The sequence below is a fragment of the Nannospalax galili genome, unplaced genomic scaffold, assembly GCF_000622305.1.
Source record: "Nannospalax galili isolate Female #2095 unplaced genomic scaffold, S.galili_v1.0 scaffold1646, whole genome shotgun sequence".
Classification (NCBI taxonomy): Eukaryota; Metazoa; Chordata; class Mammalia; order Rodentia; family Spalacidae; genus Nannospalax; species Nannospalax galili.
The window spans coordinates 377,488-391,132 of NW_008354415.1; the positions used below are offsets into that span (position 1 = coordinate 377,488).

Consider the following 13,645-nt stretch of genomic DNA (forward strand, 5'->3'; position numbering starts at 1 on the left):
AAAATGTTTCTTGGAAAGTCTTGGATGCATGGATAAAGCCTGAACTCATTGACTTGCTGAAATAGCAGCAAACTCTTCCCTTGACATTTTTTAAACATTCTCCCCACTCTAACAAATCTTGGTCTTCCTGCTCTGACTTCCTGTTGTTTCTCTTCCTCCCTTTAGGCTTCCCTCTGGGCTCCACTGTGCAGTCTGAAACCAAGGGCATCTGGATGTGGTGTGTGCCCCACCCCACTAATCCAAACTATACCCTGGTCCTCCTGGACACTGAGGGCCTGGGGGACGTGGAAAAGGTGAGGCCCAATCTTTTGCAATGTAAGGATTTCTTTTTTCCCCTCTATGGGCCTTCTTTCTCCAATTTCTTTGTTACTTTGTAATTTTGTTTCCACTCCTGGAAGAGATTATCATTGTGTGGTTGTATTTATATGTTGAAATATTTATTTGCCACTTTGGAAAGTAATCTTCCTTAGGGCACCCACATGGAAATTGATGTCTAGAAAACCAAATGCAAGATCTTAGTTTGTCAGAGACTCAGTAAAGATTTGCCAAACTTAATTGAATAGCATTTGCATTCCTAGTATATCTATAATGAAGATGAAATTTATAAAGGAGTAATTGGCCACTTATTATAGATGCCTAATATGTTCCAGATACTTATGAAATATTTTTATACACGTGAGAATTTTTTATATGCATTGAGCATTTTGTTTCCTGCTGGAAACCAAACCTTGTACATGCTATTCAAGATCTCTACCACTGAGAAACCTCCAAGTCCTATCAGCTAACTTAATAGCTAATGTCATGATAGGGATCAATATAAATATCAGTAATGAGTTTGAATTTAGTATTCGCTTCAAATTGTTATTTCTCTCAGATTCAGTTATAGTGTATCTGAAAGAACAAATAGATGAATGAATGAGTGTTAGACTCCTAATTCCCTCATTCTTCTGTGTCTTCCAGGGGGACCCTAAGAATGACTCCTGGATCTTTGCCCTGGCCGTGCTTCTGAGCAGCACCTTTGTCTACAACAGCATAGGCACCATCAACCACCAGGCCCTGGAGCAGCTGCAGTATCCTTCCAGGGTCCTAACCTCATGTTTCTTTGCATTGAGCAGGATGGTAACTTGTGTCTTTTTGCTCTAACTTAGCTGTCTCGATTGAGTGCACGCAGAATGTCTATAATACTTGCTTCTGAGATCGGGAAGTTATTTTGTTTCATTTCCTTAGCTAAGATGCCAGCTATGTGACTGAACTGACACAGCGAATCAGGGCAAAATCCAGCCCCAGCCATGATGAAGCAGGGGACTCCAGTGAGTTCGTGAGTTTCTTTCCAAACTTTGTCTGGACTGTTCGGGATTTCACTCTGGAGCTGAAGTTAGATGGACGCCCCATCACAGAAGATGAGTATCTGGAGAATGCGCTGAAGCTGATTCCAGGTATCAGAGCCTGGCCTGGGTGGGGGAAGGTGCAACAGGGACGTGGGACCAACTAAACCCTGCTCAGCACTTGACATGGGTGTTTGAGTCTGGATTGTAACCCTTGTTAGTGGTGATTGTCAATTGATAGGTGGCCATGATTTTGACAGTTTTGACTGGGTCCTCTGATAAAGCAGTCAGTGCTCTTAACCACTGAGCCATCTCTCCAGCCCCCTGAATTAAGTTTTTACTTAATTTGATCTAATTTGCTAGCCCAAATATGGAGGAATGGATATGTAAACACTAGATAGTTTTGGAGGGGCACACCAGACATGTGCTTTTAATAATGTGAATATTTTCACTTTTCTTCCTTCATACTTAATACAGTATATTGCAATATTAATATTACAAATTAATTCCATGAATTATATTTAGTAAAATAGGTAAGTAGTGGTACGTAGAGTCAATTCCCATTTTTCTTCATTCATTTTTCTACCCTTTGTACAAATATTTGTTTTAAAGAGAAGATTTTTGCCAGAGTCTCTGCACAGACATATCAGGTTCAATATAATCATTAAATATTGAGGTCTCCAAATCAATCAGTTAACATTGGAGCTTTGCACTAAAAAACTTTCTAAACATAATTGTGACTGTGTATGTTATGACTCTGATTTCAGGCCTTTTTCTTTACCAACTGGGGAATCATCAATGTCTTTTTTTCCATCTATATTTTATGCTTATTTTTAGCATTGCTTTTGAGCCTAGGTCTCAGTTCTAAAGTGAGCTGGAATATCAGAAGATTATTTGGTGATAATTCTTTGGTGAATCATTCATTCCAAGTTCTTAATAATCATTCTATCCATCTTCCAGTATATGATGACTAAGGAAACCAATTGTCTCCTTTGAGATGAATACTTCCCTATCCAGAAGTCTTACCTCACTCTGAGCTCAATCCAGAGCCCCATGTTCCCTCCACTGAATAGCTAACGTCCAAACATTGGTATAGTTGGATGAAGGAAGATTTACAAGCACCGAGCTATGACACGTAGACATTGTTGACAGTTGTCGGTCACCACGTCCGCCTGCTATCTCTTCAGTGTGTGCTCTTTTTACAGGAAAGAATCCCGGAGTCCAAAATGCCAACCTGACTAGAGAATGCATCAGATATTTCTTTCCAGAACGGAAATGCTTTGTCTTTGACCGTCCTACAAGTGACAAAAATTTATTAGCCCAAATTGAAAAAGTTCCAGAAAACCAATTGGAATGGGATTTCCAGGTCAAATCAAAAAAGTTTTGTTCCTATATCTTCACCAATGCAAAGATCAAAACTCTGAGAGGGGGAATTGCTGTCACTGGAAACCGTGAGTTTCTTTTGTTTTAAGCATGTCTCTGTAGCTTAGAATGTATGAGGAAACTGATTCTTTTGAGGTCTTGGAAATTTTTGTTTCCTTATGTAAAGGAGTAAGAAGAAACAGATGTTCATTCAACACATATGAATACCTGGTCAATAATCAACGTTTCTGTGTATGAAGATGTATTGATACTTACCATATCCCAGACAACTAATACAATAAAGAGACAAGTGCAAATGATAGCTAGGGACAGAAATGTGCAAGATGATTGGAGTCCTATGGGAAGAGAAGTTCTCAACTTGAATATACAAATTATTTTATGAATTGTCATCAGTCAAGATACAGGTAGCAGGTCATGAGCCCCAAGCAATTTCAGAGACAAATTTTAAACATAGCAGGTCCCATGGATATTCGACCTGCATCATCATATGTTCCCCTGTGAGATGGGTCCACACTTGTTTCCATGTTCTGTGCTGCTGTCTTCATGTTTCTGTTGATATTTTTTCCCAAGAAGATATGAATTTGCATTTGGAATTAGGACTCACAATATATTTTACATACACAATATAATTTACTTTCTCTGTGTAATAAACTTTTTTTTTCTTTAAATGGTAGAGGTTTTTTTTTGTTTTTTGTTTTTCCCCAGAAGGCCTTAAACCTCTTGATGACAATCAGTAATTTAATTTTTTAACATGGTGAAGTTAAGATCCACAAAGGAAACTATGTTATAAAATGGATCTTGATTCATAGAGGACCAGAAAAATTAGGAGCAGTAGGAAGCAGAAAGAGGAGAATAAAACTTGAAGACCAATAAGATTTTTGTTAATTTTTATAACAGTAGGCCAAAATCTTACACAAACAATGAGTGAGAACTTCTTATTTCTTTCTTAAATTCCTGTCACTCAGGGCTGGGGAGTCTGGTGAAGACCTACGTGGATGCCATCAACAGTGGGGCCGTGCCTTGTTTGGAGAATGCAGTGATGACCCTGGCCCAGCGTGAGAACTCAGCCGCTGTGCAGAAGGCAGCTGACCACTACAGCAAGCTGATGGTCCAGCGCATGAATCTCCCCACAGACACACTCCAGGAACTACTGGATGTGCACAGAGCCTGTGAGAAGGAAGCCATTGCTGTCTTCATGGAGCATTCCTTCAAGGATGATGAGCGGGAGTTCCAGAAGAGCCTGGTGGTAACACATCTTAACATTTATCCTTCCTGATCCCTGCACTTCTGACCCGAGGCTTAGACTCTACCTTTTTGAGTCATGGCCTGCATCTTTCTCATTGGAATCTTTAGAGTGACTGAGGTCTCCAGGCTTCACCTTTTCTCCAAAAGATAGCACTTAATTCTTTTTCGTATGTTTGTTTGTTTTGCTACAAAACAAGTTATTATGTGCTAGCGCCTGAAAACAACAGGCATTGTATTAGCTCACAACAGAGGTGTTGCAGAGGTTTTATGGGTCTCTGTACACTGCACCCCAAACTGAACACAGGGTGTCAAGTGCACTTACTTCACATCTGTATGCCCATGGGAAGTTCCCTCTTGAGCAAGCAAGGGTACAGGAGATAATTTTCTTGTTTCTAGACTTTCTAATTTTTCTTCTGCTACATTCAGACAAAACTGGTGTTGGGAAGGGCTCATGTGATTAGTTAAAACACAGCAGGGTACTTTGAATTTCTTAAAGTCATCCTGTGCTATATAATATAACGTAAACATAGGATTAATATCTATGTTATTCACAAGCTCAGGGACGATAAAGGTGTGGACACCAAGAAAGGGCTCTCAGGATGCCTCCTAATTCACCAGGCCAGAGGCTGTTTCACTGCAAGTTGGTCTTTTCAGTCTATCTGGGTTTGACCTCCAAAAGGGGAAAAATCTTTTACTTCATATTGAGGAAATCCAGTAAGATTGTAATTTATAAGTATAAATGTAAGTACAAAATTAATCAGGTAGATTGTAATTTATAAGTATAAATTCATTAGGATTGTAATTTATAAGTATAAATATACAAGCATAAATCCAGTAGGATTGTAATTTACAAGTATAAAGTTAAAGAAACAAATGGGGTCTGGAAAGATGGCTCAGTGGTTAAGAACACTGAGTTCTTGCAGAAGACCCAGGTTTGAATCCCAGCACCCACATGGCAGCTAACAACTGTCTGTAACTCCAGTTCCAGGGGATCTGAGGCCCTCTTCTGACCTCCATGGGCATTGCACAACACAGGTGCATTTATATACACATAGGCAATACACTCATACACATGAAAAAAAAAAAAAAAGAAACAAATGATACCTGTTCCAATATCCTTACACATTCCAATTATCACGGAAAGATTTCATGAAGGGTTCAAAACTGTACAGAGTACACTTAACTCATCTCTGAAGAACTAGTTTTTTTTTTTTACCATATTAACGTACATTCTCAGAGGAAATTTTACTTCTGGCCAAAACTTAGTTTCATGCTGTTCATTGTTAGTGTTTGGGTCTCTGAGTGAAGTGTAAACTTTACAAAATTCAACTCCAAGTCACAGCTGTTGAGATTGAACAGAAAGAAGGTAAAAGGTTTTCAGAAGTCATTCAAAATTTATCAGAACTTAAGCTAAAGTAAAGCTGATCTTCTCCTGCCCCTTCCCAGTCCACTCTGAGGCCACCACACTTCTTTTCTGGGAGGATGATGTCACCCCTTCCTTCTCACAGCTTGTTTGCATTTCTTCCTCTCCCTGGCCTGGCAGGTCACCATAGAGACAAGGAAGAACGATTTCTTGCTGCAGAATGAAAAAGCATCCATCACACGCTGCCAGGCTGAGCTGCAGAAGCTTTCGGGGCCCCTCATGGAAAGCATTTCCAGAGGAGCTTTCTCTGTTCCTGGAGGGCACAGCCTCTACTTAGAAGCCAAGAAGAAGGTTGAGCAGAGTTATGAGTGGGTACCCAGGAAAGGAGTTAAGGTGAGGAATGGGAGTGGGGCTGGGACACAGAGCACAGCTAGAGGGGCTTTGCACACAGCTGGGATAAGTGTTATGTACTGACAGCAACAGTGAGGGTGAAAATGAGCCTCGTGGTTAACAAACATAAGCGTACATTTTCCGCACCAGGGATTATTACTAATTCAGTTCTCAGAAAAATATAAACTAGATAGTACTGTCTTCCTCTATCATGCAGTGGAGAAATGTAATGCAGAGGTGATCCAATATGTCTGTGATTACATGCCCATTCATTGGTAGAGCTGAGAATTCAGCCATTAGAGACTCAGGTTGTTATTCTTTTGAGGATTCTTTATGCAGTTTGTATAGTGACTAACCAGTTTCCATTTCACTAAGAGATGCACAAGGGTTCTGTTATCTTCTACAAACTTAACCACATTCAGTGTCTTTTGAATTTTGATAATAAGTATGTTAGCAAGTGTGAGGCAGGATCCTACTGTGGCTTTTCTTTGTATTTCACGGATTAGTGATATTGAGCACTTTTACAGATACCTGTTGGCCATTTGAATTTCTTGTTTTGAAAAGTATCTCTTCTGGCTATTGCCCACTTTAAGCATTTTTTCTTTCCTATTATGCTGTGTGACTTCTTCGTGTTCTTTGCATGTTAATTCCTTCTCACATGCATGGCATGAACATATTTTCTCTCATCCAGTGCCACCTTCCATTTTGTTGATTGCCTCCTGTAGTAAAGTTTTGATTGATGGCAGTCTCCCTCATTTGTGTGCCTATGCCTTTGGTGTTGTATCCCCCAGATCACTGCAAACACCAATGTCAGAAGCGCATTTCTCCTAAGGTTCATTCTACGAGGTTGAAAGTATCAGTTCTTAAGTTCAAATCTTTAATCCAGTTTTAGTTTGCTTATATGTGAAGGATAAGATAGGAGACTAATTTTATTCTTTTCTGGTTCTCTATTCCTTTCCATTGGTCTACATGCCTGTTTTTATGTTAGTACTGTGCTGTTTATACTAATGAACCTATCTTATACTAAAATACCAATTGATCATATATATATATATATATATATCCATCTATCATCTATCTTAATATAAATATGATGCACTATGATTCAGCTTTAAAACAATGCTGCCAAGATGGGAGTGGTACATGCCTTTAGTCCCAGCACTGGGAAGGCAGATCTCTGTGAGTCCAAGGTCAATCTTGTTTACATAGAGAGTTCCTGGTCCGTAAGGGCCACATAGTACGATCCTGTCTCTATAAAACAACAACAACAAGAATAAGTGCTGTGTGACAATATAAATGAGTCTTGAGGACATTGTTAATTAAAATGAGTCAGACACAGATACAAATACTGCACAATACAACTTCAATGGAGGGAGGGAGAGAGAGAGAGAGGGAGAGGGAGAAGGAGAGAGAGAGAGAGAAGAGAGAAAGGTAATTGCCAGGGACTGAAGGTAGAGGGAAAAGTAGACATTGTCAAATGATAAAAACATGCAGTAATAAGATGCATAAGTTTTGGAAACCAAGTGGTGACTATAATGAAAATAATCTATTGTATTAAGTTATTGAAACAGGTGGCCAGAAGTGATCAAACAAAAAGGTAACTATTTGAGGAGATTGATATGTAAACTCTTTTGATTACTGTAATCATTTTGCAGTAATAAATCAAAATATTGTGTTACATAGCTTAAACATAGACTCTTCCTTTGTTAATAATATCTCAACAACAAAGAAAGCAGCCTAGAAAAGTTGCTGCAAGACATCAGAGACACAAGTGGAAGTGTCTGCAGATGTTTCCTTAGCTAAGAAAGAATGGAACACTTGTCACGGCAGAAGACAAAATATGCACACATATGGGCAACAGTGGAGGAGGTGTGCTTGTGGAACTGACTATAAATCCGGTTGGGGCTATGCCCTGGGGTGACTGGTGGGCATTGTCGCTGGGACCTGAGGTTGGAGACCTGGCAGGGCGGCTGCTGCAGAGGGTTTTCATGTCTTGAAAGAGCACAGCTTTGTTGTGGTAACAGAATTAAGACAACCCTGTGGGGACTTAAGATGGACTCAAAATTTATAATCACATTAGATATTTTATTAAACAATAACTACCTCATCAGTAGACTAAATTATTACTACTTCTGTTATATTTTTCCTTCCTGGCTTCCCAGGCAAATGATGTCCTCCAGAGCTTTCTTCAGTCACAGGCTGCTCTAGAGCTCTCCATCCTGCAGTCAGACAAAGCCCTTACTGATTCACAAAGGGCCATAGCAGGTACAGGGTTGGGATAAACTCTTGAAAGGTGGATAGATTCCCAAAAAGCCCTCTGGCTGACTGACAGGAAAATTCTCCTAAAGCAAGAATCCTCCTCCTGCCATGGAACATGACATCCTCTAAGTTTGCAAAGACTAAGGGGTTTTGGTGATGCATTTCAGTCAATCAGTTTGCTCCTGTCATGTTCAGAATCATGATCCTGCCAGCATGGCTACTGGGAATATTCAGAGATTTCCTCCGAGCCCAAGAGAGTATTGCTCAGTTCTGAGTGTTGTTTCTTCCCTCTCTCAAACCTCTGTGGAACAGCTGAGCGGACCAAGAAGGAGACAGCTGAGAAGGAGCAGGAGCTGCTGAGAGAGAAGCAGAAGGAACAGCAGCAAATGATGGAGGCTCAAGAGAGAAGCTTCCGAGAAAACATCGCACAACTTCAGGAGAAGATGGAGAGGGAAAGGGCGATGCTTCTGAGAGAGCAGGAGAAGATGCTGGAGCACAAGCTGAAGGTGAGTGTGGATGGGGCCTGGCAGTGCCTGACAAACAGTGCTATGGCTCCTCATGAGGAAAGGACCAAACTCTTAGGCCCAGGCATACAACACCCAACTGTGAATGTTTCAGTAAAGTCCACCTGGATCCTACTGAAGGCCGTGTGAGTAAACAGAACCCCAGCACCTGTGCAGTGTTAGACTTGGGAGGGTGCAAGTATTGTCCCCTGGGTTCTGAGCTGTTTTTATTGAAATTTCTTTGTACCATTTTTATTAATTCTTTGAGAGTTTTATATAGTATATATTGATCAGCTTCCTCATCTTTTGTTAGTTTTTAAGGATGGTCTTCTTGTGCTACAGTTGAATAGAATGTTTTCCACTAGTCCTTCAAATTCTAGACACAACCTTCTTTAAAAGAGACATGAGGTAGATCCATCTTGTCTGGATAGATCAGATTTGGCACAAATAGGAGATGGTGATGGCTTGGGAGATGGCTCCATCAGAATAGCTCTTACTGTGCAAACATGAGGACCTGTGTTTGGATGCTCAGAACCCACATAAAAGACAGGAAGCACTGACATACACCATACACCCCAGTGCTTATGGGGAATAGGCAGGAGGAGCCCTGGGGCTTCCTGGCCAGCCAGCCTAGCCAAACCAGCATGCTCCTTCTTTATGGAGAGTGCTTATCTTTTTTTTTTTTCTTCTTCTAATTTTATGTGCATGAGTGTACTGCCTGCATGTATATGAGTGCACCCGTGTCATGCAGTGTGGCAGATGTCAGAAGAGGGCTTCAGATTCCCCAGGAACTGGAGTTAAGGATGGTTCGTAGGTTCCATGTGGGTGCTGGGAATCGAACCTGGGTCCTCTGCCAGAGCAGTCAGTGCTCTTAACTGCTGAGCCATCTCTCCAGCCCCAAGAGTCCTTATCTTAAAAGTGAGTTGACCTCAAACTCTGACCTCCACATGTACCACAAACACATACAAGTGTATGAACCTACACATGTGCATGTGCCCACAGACACACACAAATTAACTAATTAAAAACAAAAATAAAATATAGGATTCTGAAATGTCAGAAATTGCCCCCTTTTGTTTCCACGTGTGACTGAATCATCCTGAACAAGAGTAAAATAAACTATTTCACCTAACCTGGGGTTTAATAGCGAGTGTCTATACAAGGTTGGCAATTCCATTTCTGTTACATGATCCTGGAGACGCCACCTGATTGGAGCTCAGAGTCTATTGGAATTCCCCTGCTGTTTACTTAGTTTTCTATTGCTGTGACAAAGCACTAACTAAAAGCAATTTGGGAAGGAAAGGGTTTATCTCCTTATAACTCCCAGGCCACAATCCATCAATGAGGAAAATCAGGACAGGAACTCAAGCAGGAACTTGGGAGATAGGAACTCATGCAGAAATTATGGAGAAATGCTGCTTTCTGTCTTGCTTTCCCAGTCCTGTTCAGCCTGCTTTCTTATACAACCCAGGACCACCTGCCTGGGAGTGGCATATCCCACAGTGGGCTGGGCCCTCCCATATCACTCAACAATCAAGAAAATGACCCACAAACTTGCCCACTGGCCAATCCAGTAGAGGAAATTCCCCAACTGAGGTTTCCTCTTCCCAAATGTGTTGACAAATGAAGCCATCATCTAGCCGGCTTGCTTTTGCCTTCTTTCCCAAAAGGCTATGTGTGTGTGTGTGTGTGTGTGTGTGTGTGTGTGTGTGTGTGTATGTGTGTGTGTTGGAACAAGATTCTTCACCCTGTGAAAAGGTTCTGAGGAAATCTCTCATATGCATAAACCATGGATATTTCCACTGTTAGATGCAAATATCTCAAAATATCAAGCCCCTTCCGAGGTGATAGATAGACACATGTAATTGAGCTAAAGTTGTTAAATACACCTTCATAATTGGAGGTTTTTCAAATGCTGATGGTTCCTTTTTTATAGGTCCAGGAAGAATTCCTTATTGAAGGATTTAGAAAGAAATCTGAGGCATTAATGGATCAAATAAGTCAACTAAGAGAAGAGATGGAAAGAACTAGAAAGAGTCCCTCGCTGTTTTCCCACGTCTTTGATACACTTGGCAATGTGTTTATTGCAGGTGTACCAGGGGTTGGTAAAATATTTGGTGCAGGGATGAAGCTCCTTGGTTCACTTACAAAATAGTCTGAGAAATTCTGATAAAGGATTTATATGAGTCTTCTTTTCTTTTAATAGCATAATACTGTGACTGTGTTTGAAATATGTGTCACAGGGGTTTCAGTCAAGCTTGAAAATACAAACCAATAGTCAAAGAATATATAAATCTGTCATCCAAAAGAACCTACCCAGTTTGGATTGATGTAATCAACATAATGAAATGGGAAACAAGTTAGAACATAATATAATTATTTCTAGAAAAGAACTGGGAGTAAAGCAAAAGGAAACATAGATGGCAAGAGGAAGAAGCATTGTCCTGTGTGTTTACTCACAGAGAGTTTGTTATGATGAGCCCTTGTGAAAAATGACTATTGAGTACATCTTCACACCTCAAATATGATAAATGTGTAACTTCATTGGTAATAAATTTGTGCAAATTAAAATTATGAAGCTCTTGAGCAAAGAAGAGTGGTTTTGTGGTTTTGATAACACCCTGGCATGGAAATGTTTTCTTCAAGCAGAGAGCTTCTACTGTTTTCTAGAGAGATGGTGAACTGTTGCAATTATACATCAAAAATTAAAATGCATGTACACTCACCTAGCAACTCCATATAGAAATTTTCCTAATAGATCTGTTTTTATTTAAATTGAAAATGACTTCACAAATAGTAAGTATGAAATTGAATATGTCTGTTTACTTTGTCTGCCATGTCTTGACCTCAGACATGAAATCTCCCTCCTCACAAGATCTTTAGTTGGAAGTACAAAACCCACATTAATGCTAGAGTGAGAGCTATAAATCCATGTGTCCCCTCTGTCCCCAAGCTCCAGGGTTCTCAAAATAAAGGACACTGTTTAAGAACTGTTGATAAGGGACTCACTAAAGTAGAAGGGATACGTACACACAACTGAAACTGCAGCCTCTTGTGCTCTCTTTCCCCAAATGTGTTCTGTGCTCACCGAGCTTCTCACATAATCACCAAGGAAGGAAGTCATAGCCGTCAGTTCTTAGGACAATTATGATGTTTAAAATAGTGAAGAGTATCTTAGTTAAGCAAACCTCTCGTTCCTTCTCTAGTTTGTTTGTAAAGTCAGGCAAATTCTGCTGAAATAAAAGATGCTTTTTATATAAGTGTTACAGAGTTTGGACCACTGGGAAACACCACTCAGACTCAAAAAGTTCCACATCAGCCAAATCTGTTTAGCTAGTCAATTTAGGGAGTGTTGCCCTAGCTGGAAGGCACTGGGAGCTTTTAAAGTAAAGTCCGAAAGGCAAAGTCCTTGGTACAAGACTTAAGCTTTTACAGTTTTATTGGAATTTTAAAGAAAAAATCTTCAGGGCAGGTGAGCTGGTAATCTTGGTAGCTGCCTTGAGGTGGAGGAAGGAGGGGAGAAGAAAAGAAAGCCATGAAGCCATGCAGGTTTACAGCCGGTGTGAGGGTCTGACACATGGCTGGCTGGCAGCCACATGTCTGGGAGAAGGAAGCTTTAGAGAAAGTAAAGAATTACAAGATGATAGGGGCAGCCCAAAGCCTTAAAGAAAGCGTGTTTAGAAAAGGGATTGTGAAGAAAAGGCAAGATTATGTTTTTATGAAGAATTCAGAAAAGTAGGAAGACTTACAGACTGCATGACTGTGGATGGTCCAGAGATTCTGCACTGGAAGGCCTGATCCCAAGCAGGAAAAGTTTGATATTTCCATTAATGCACCAGGTATTACACCCATCTATTTAGCATAACATGACGGTGAACCCGCCTTCCCAGGGGTGGTCCTATGACCAGATGATTGACCAGTTAAACTTATACAGAGTGGAGGAGCTTATGGTACTACATGAGAATTAAAATCTTACTGAGAATGGCACTTCCAGGCTGATGTGCAAATCACGGAGCCATGAGTTAACAACATTGTGATTGCTCCTTCTTCCTTCCCCCCTCCCCCTTCCCTCCAAAAAATATGACATATTTACTCCTTCTGGTTTACATTTTTTTCTCTTGTATAATCTCCTTCTGCTTGTAAAGACAAAATAAGCACTCTCCTAGGTTAGATCTGGTGACAACAACTTCACTGAGTTTTGTTTTATCTGATATTTATTGTCCCTTAAACTTTAATTCTAGGCGGACACGCCTTTCATTTCTTTCTGATGTCATGATCTTTGAGGAGAAAGCCACTGTTATTTGAATTGCTTCCCTTAAAGATGAGATGATGTCTCTTGATATTTCTTAGATTTTTCCATTGTCTTAGTTTCCAGAAGTTTGATTATGATATATCTTAGTGTGAATTTCTCTGTTCCATTCCTTTCCTTTCTTTTCCTTCCTTCCTTTCCCTACCCCTCCCTTCTTCCCATCTTCTTTCTCTTTTTCCCCACGCTTTCTTTCCTTCCTCTTCTGACCTCCCCAGGCATTGCATGACACAGGTGCACTTACATTCAGGCAATATACTCATACACATAAATAAAAATAATAGTAAAAACTAAAATAAATAAAATCAGGAATGAGAAAAGGATGCACACTCTCCCCTCACATATTTATACAGTGCTCAGTGACCCCACTGTAACAATTAGACTAAAGAAAAGCATTAAGAGGAAATGGAAAGGAAGAAATCAAAATACTCCTGTTTCCAGGTGACATGATCCCATACTTAAAATGTCCTATAGAATGTACTAGAAAACGTCTAGATCTAATAAACACAATGGAGTTGCAGGATACAAAATCAATATAGAACAGAGTAGCCTTTTATTTATTAGCAATATACTCTCAGAGAAAGAAATTAGGAAAAAATCCCATTCAAAATAGCGCCAAAAAAATTAAGTACTGACATGACAGGCAAGCTGCATAATGACTGCACCAGCTGACATGCCGTGTGGGTGGGGGAAAGTTCACAAGGCCCCACCCCTAGATAAAGAGCAGCCAGTCAACAGTTGCAGAATGATGTAGAACCTGTTTTCTCCAGGGATGAGCCCCCTGATACATTATCTGATCCCAAGTGGTCAGCCCTAAACACATGTACATACGAGCAACACTAAATGGATTCAGTGAATTTTATATATATAT

The 13,645-nt window shown here is 40.2% G+C and overlaps 1 protein-coding gene across 4 annotated transcripts in view; it reads left to right on the forward strand.

Annotated features, from left to right (window-relative positions):
- Positions 1-11,062, forward strand: part of LOC103748842 (guanylate-binding protein 4-like) — a 20,675-nt gene extending 9,613 nt beyond the window's left edge. For 3 of the 4 annotated variants that reach the window (XM_029555270.1, XM_029555271.1, XM_008851631.3), the window contains 9 exons: positions 166-293; positions 961-1,070; positions 1,240-1,436; positions 2,531-2,776; positions 3,674-3,954; positions 5,497-5,709; positions 7,869-7,971; positions 8,278-8,471; positions 10,405-10,623. In XM_029555270.1, coding sequence (XP_029411130.1) covers positions 166-293; positions 961-1,070; positions 1,240-1,436; positions 2,531-2,776; positions 3,674-3,954; positions 5,497-5,709; positions 7,869-7,971; positions 8,278-8,471; positions 10,405-10,623 — 1,691 coding nt within the window. Of the gene's footprint in view, positions 1-165; positions 294-960; positions 1,071-1,239; positions 1,437-2,530; positions 2,777-3,673; positions 3,955-5,496; positions 5,710-7,868; positions 7,972-8,277; positions 8,472-10,404 lie in introns of all 4 variants that reach the window. The other variant, XM_029555272.1, reaches the window with a different exon arrangement.
- The last annotated feature ends 2,583 nt before the right edge of the window (positions 11,063-13,645 follow it).